The sequence below is a fragment of the Microtus oregoni genome, unplaced genomic scaffold (assembly GCF_018167655.1).
Source record: "Microtus oregoni isolate MIOR12 unplaced genomic scaffold, Mior012 000097F_ref0000449, whole genome shotgun sequence".
Taxonomy (NCBI): Eukaryota; Metazoa; Chordata; class Mammalia; order Rodentia; family Cricetidae; genus Microtus; species Microtus oregoni.
In genome coordinates, this window is record NW_024544710.1 from 1,943,929 (window position 1) to 1,949,832 (window position 5,904).

The window sequence follows — 5,904 nt, forward strand, 5'->3', positions numbered from 1 at the left end:
TGTAAAGAAGATAGGAAGAGTGTGACCGGATGGTTCTGCAGGTAAAGATGCCACCAAGATTGATGACCTGAGTTTGATCCCCAGGACAGACAGGCAAGGTAAGTAGAAGAATCAACACCTACAAGATTTTCTGCCTTCCACAGGAGAGTTGTGGCATTCATTCTCTCTCTCTCTCTCTCTCTCTCTCTCTCTCTCTCTCCAAACAATAAATGTATAATACTCATCAATGGCTGTGGCATACATAAACTCAAGGCAGCTGTCATCGCCTGCACAAGACCAAGCCAATCAAAATTCCACCATGGGAAGAGTGACTGTTGAGAACCCACCCATAGGGAAATAAATAGCTGTTGACAGTTGATTAGTTGATTAACTGTTGAGGATGGAGAGTCATTTTTCTTTGGGCTTGTGGCTGTTTGTAGGCTGCCTGAGCCTTAGTGAATGGTCCTACATCCATTCATGTATGGTTGGCATTTACCTAATACAGGTGGTTTTTAATAATAAAAATATAAAGAAGACATAAATTTGGAGGGAGACTGGAGGGTCCTGGGGGATGGACATGATCAGAATACATTGTATCCATGTATGAAGATTTAAAACAATAAAACATTGCTTAATAGGTAAAAAACTGTTTTAAATTTTGCCTGTGACTCTTTTGAGTCATAGGGATAGGGATTGCTAAAGGATCCTGTGAATTTGTAAAAGTACAGCACTCTACATTTGCATCTTCATGCTTCTCCAGAGGAATGTGTGTTTGTAGTTTCTCATCTTTACCTTCTTCCCTGAGAGACTAAAAATAAGTATTTTATGAGAAATGGCCTACTTTCTTTTGTTTGTTTGTTTCATTGTTTACGGTAGGGTCTCATGTAGCCCAGACTGACCTACAGCTCACTATGTAGCCCAGTTTGGCTTTAAATTCCTAGTCTTGATTCTGCCTCCAAAGCATGGAGATTACAGGCCTGCACCACAATACCCTCCTTCCCCCAGTACTCAGGATTAAACCCAGGGCCTCAAGAATGCTAAGCAAGCTCTCTACCCTCCATAGAGCTACATCCTAGGCTCTCCACTTTGTAAATGTTGGCATCTAATTCACAAACACTGCAAAACAATGTGCAGGTGAAAAACCTTGTTTGGGAAGCTGCTTCTCTGTTTTCTGGCATAGGAATACTAATGAGCCAAAATAGGTGTGCTTCCTCTGAGTAGAAGAAATTACCTAAGTGAAGAAATAAAGACTCAAATATTGAATATGCCTTAATAAAAGGCAAGATCTGTTTTTCCTGTTCAACTTTGAGACTCTCCATCCCTCAACAGTTAATCAACTAATCAACTGTCAACAGCCACTCTTCCCATGAAGAAATGTTGATTGGCTTGGTCTTGTACAGGCAACCACAGCTGCTTTGAGTTTGTGTATGCCACAGCCATTGATGAGTATTTATTTATTTGTTTGTTTGTTTAGAGAGAGACAGGCAGAGAGAAAGAGGAAATTCCAGATGATTTGGAGGGATGCAAATGCAGAATTCAGGGCTGGGCAGAAAGTTCAGTGATAATATCCTGTATGTCTAGACCCTGGGTTTGACTCCCATACTTGGGAGAACGATGAGAGGAAGCAGAATAGTGTTTCCATCTTTTTAGATACAGTCATTCCAAATGAGACATCTAAAGGTGTTTGCATCAGTGTGATGTAGGAGTTTCATGTGTTTTGGCAGAATGGACTGAGATTGTCTTATTTAGGGGCAGGACTACACCACTGTGCCTGAATTTATCTTATTGAGACAACGTAGAGTGACAAAAATCAAGTCTAGAAGCCAAGAGAGCCACAGAAGTGGAATGATACTCAGTTGAGACGAAAGGGTCCTTCAGTTGAGTGTGATCGTGTTTGTCTCTGTGAGGTTCACAAAAGATAAAATTGTGGTTTCCACTGTAAAAATGAGTTGCATTTTCCTGAGAACTTGGGTTTATGAAACAAAAAGCTATAAAAGCTCACTACTTTCTATTACAAACTCAGTCTTAGCTAAGGTTTGACATAAAATATTGCCTTTATTGTTTTCTGATCAGTTCCCATTGCAGCTTCCACTTTGTCTTGTCACAGTTAACTCTCCATTCTGGGTCATGTTGTTGCTGTTGTTTGTTTTGTAGCACTGGGGGTGGAATCCAGTACCTTGCACAAACAGGCTAGGCAAAACTCTACCATTGAGCTACCCTCCCAGTCCCAAATTCTACATTTTCAGGTCTGTGAAAGTATGTTTTTCAGGAACTCCTAATTGTAAGTAGTATTTGATTTCTGAAGTATATTTTTGGAAGCACAGAGATAATTTTATCAGGGGGGAAACAAACAAGAGCCAACCAAAAACCTCAGGGCAGGCAAGCTGGGAAACCTTAGTGGGCACCTGGTGAATGGAGGAGAGAAAAGGGGTGACTTGGGGAACCGTGCTGCTAAAGCTGTCTATGGAGATCGATCAGACAAGAGGACAAGATGGAGGATGGGAAATGAAGGCACTATAAGACAGTGTTAAGAAAAGCATGCGTTAAAAAGAGATAGAAGTTAAGGAAAAGTTACACTTAAAGTGGGTAGGCTCGTGTCACCCTGCCTGGCTGTGATTTATTAGACTGCCTTCAGAAGAATAGTTTTGATATTACAGAAGCTTCAAACTATACTTCCTCTTAATGATTATATTTTCATTTATTTGCAAAGATATGTAAATCCAAACTGCGTCATCAATTTCTGCAAGTCCATAATATGCTGTTAAAGGTTTTTGCTAAGGAACTGGACAGATGACTTCGCAGTTAAAACCACTGTCGAAGGAGTCCCTATCACCCTTGTTGGGCACTTCAAAGCCATCTATATTGGCGCTCCAGGGCCTCTGAGGGCACCAGCACTCTTGTGGGCCACATCCATCTGCATAATTCAAATTTTAAGAAATATCAAAAAAAAAAAGAGCTGGAGAGATGAATCGGTGGTTACGAATACTGGCTGCTTTTCTAGAGAACCCAGGTTCAGTTCTCAGCACCCACATCAATGGCAGCTCACAGTCTGAAACTCTAATCCTAGGGGATCAGATGTCCTTTTCTGGCTTCCATGGGTAGTTTACGCATGTGGTACAACTATACACACAGGTAAAACACCTGTTACATATAGAATAAATAAATGCATTAAAACTATATTAAATAGATAAATAAAATATTTCTTTTGCTTTTATCTTTTTCAAAATGTCCCATACATATTATATATATTTTCTGGGTTATATCTGTATATACACTGCTATACACTGCGTGAAAGGTAAGAGATGTCTTTTTTTTTGAGACAGGGTTTCTCTGAGCAACAACTCTGGCTGTCCAAGAACTCGCTTTGTAGACCAGGCTGGCCTCGAACTCACTGAGACTCACCTGCCTCTTCCTCCCAAGTATTGGGATTAAAGGCATGAGCCACCACTACCTGGCAAGGGGTGTCTTTTTACAATTTCTAGTTCCTCCTGGGCTTGGTGGCATATACCTTCAAACGTAGAACTTAGGAGGCAGAGGCTGGAGGATTACTAAGTTCAAGGCCAGCCTGGTCTACATAGCAAGTTCCAAGATAGGCAGGGCTACATAAAAAGACTCTGTCTCAAAAAAAATTAAAAGGAAATGTTTAGTTCTTATTATTAGCATTGTGTGTGTGTCTTTCAGTCAGTCAGTCTGTCTGTCTGTCTGTCTGTGTATGCCTGTGTGCCTTGTGTGTCTAAAGAAGACAGCTTTGTGGAACCGGCTCTCTACTTTCTTCTTTATGCGTGTATCAGGTGGTCAAGTTTGCACCATCAAGTGGCAAGCACCTTTACCTGCTGAGCCAGTTCACTGGCCCAAAATGTCTTTGAATATTAATTGAAAGCTAAACAAGATCAAAGCTGGGTGGGGTGGCTCACATCAATAATCTCAGCACTTGGAAGCTAAGGAAGAACAAGTGTATGTTTGGGGGCCAAACCTGGGATACTTAAGCTCTTGACTAAACACACACACACACACACACACACACACACACACAAAATCCCTTTAGAATAAAAGTAAACGACCAAAAAGCTGACAAAGAGCAATTGTTCAAAGTTATCAATATAATAAAATTAAATTTAAAAACTTGTCAAAGTCATAGATATTTTCAAGAAGTTTTATTTGCAATAAAGAGCAAATTCTGAGGGAATGCTAGTTCTCAAGCTGTTCTGCCCCCCCCCCTCCAAATGAGTACAGTTTCTCTTCTCATCCTTTTAGTTGGTTTTCTCTTGCTTCATGGCAGTTTACCTTCATCTAACACACAGACATATTATTTGTTCGTAAATTCCAAGGCGATGTTCCAAACTTGTTCTGATTTTTTTTCACTATCAATTCCTAATTAAGTGTGTCAAAACGAAACATACTCAGAGTCCACCAGCTGTCTCCCATTCAAAATGACTGTGCCCTATCTGAATTTCCTCGTGACAACCAAACAGCACATTGATGATAATATTTTTAAAGGGTCCCCCCCCCATGTCTTTTCCTACTTTAAGATGGTAATTATGGTGGCTTATGGGTAGCTTCCATCTATCACCCTTCTGCTTATTAAGGAAATTTTAGAAACAACATAACTAAGTAGTAAAGAAGAGGGGCCTAGGGGAGAATACTAAGCGGTAGCCTCAATGGGGCATTCCCGGGCTAAATGTCCAGACTCGCCACAGCGGTAGCAGTTGACTTCGTTTGCCTTGCTGCAGTTCACCGCCATGTGGCCATTCTCACCACATCTGTAGCACTTGATTTGGGTGCAGTCTTTTTGGATGTGCCCAAGTTCGCCGCAATTGTAGCATTTTTGCTCTTCCTGCCGGTCGCACTCACGAGCCAGGTGACCAGGTCGGCTGCAGATGTAACAGCACTGCTCCCTCTCCCGTTTCGGCTGGGTACAGTCTTTAGCGATGTGACCTCTTTTCCCGCAGTTGTAGCAGGTGTCCTGGAGAAGATCGCAGTCCTTGGCGTAATGACCAGTTTCGCCACAGCGATAGCAGATGTCGGACTGGCTGGTGGAACTGCATTGAGGACCTTTGCCACGACTTCTTGGTGTTCGCCCTCGAGTTCCACCTTTAGGACAATCCCGGGCCCAGTGGCCAGGGCGTCCACACTTGAAGCAGCTTTTACTGCTCATGGCTACGGTGAGATCTTCCGGTGAGCAGGTCCTCACACCGCTGCCACGGAGCCCCGAGGCTTCCCCCCTAGATGGCTTAGATGGAAATGGCGGGGTTTCCTAGTTGGCTTCTATGACGTTGCATGAGCTTTGCACACGACTTCAATGGCCTGGCGTCAGAGGCATTTTGGTGTCTGTGCATGCATGTATGTCCGTGAGTGTGTTCATGCGTGTGTGTGTGTGTGTGTGTGCGCGCGCGCGCGCTTGCGCGCATGTGTGTGTGTTTACTTTTATTTTAATTTAGTTTAGTTTGGTTTAGTTTTAGCTTTCCCGGACATCCTAATATCATCTCATCACCTACTCCAGTTTGGTCTTAAACTCAAGATCCTTTTGCCTTGGCCTCAGGAGCACTGGGACTTTAGGTAAGTATCACTGACTACATGGCCCTAACCTTTTTTGTTGGTGGTGATGGTTTTTAACACTTGTGTTGTTAAATTTGAGTCTGAATCCCTTTCTGTTCAGAAATTCTGATCTGTAGAATGCTTCATAATTTAGTTATTCTCTCTTTATGTGATGGTACAGGCCTGTGATCCCAGGCTCAGGAGGTCTGCACAACATTGTGAGTTCTTTTTTTTTTTTTTTTTAAATATTTATTTATTTATTATTTATACAATATTCTGTGTGTGTGTGTGTGTGTCCACAGGCCAGAAGAGGGCACTAAATCTCATTACAGATGGTTGTGAGCCACCATGTGGTTGCTGGGAATTGAACTCATGACCTTTGGAAGAGCA

At 42.2% G+C, this 5,904-nt stretch overlaps 1 protein-coding gene across 1 annotated transcript; it reads right to left on the minus strand.

Moving 5' to 3' along the window:
- Positions 1-4,621: 4,621 nt before the first annotated feature.
- Positions 4,622-5,134, minus strand: LOC121442834 (cellular nucleic acid-binding protein-like). Its single transcript, XM_041644491.1, has one exon. It carries the CDS (start codon positions 5,132-5,134, stop codon positions 4,622-4,624), a length of 513 nt encoding a protein of 170 aa, XP_041500425.1.
- Positions 5,135-5,904: the final 770 nt, after the last annotated feature.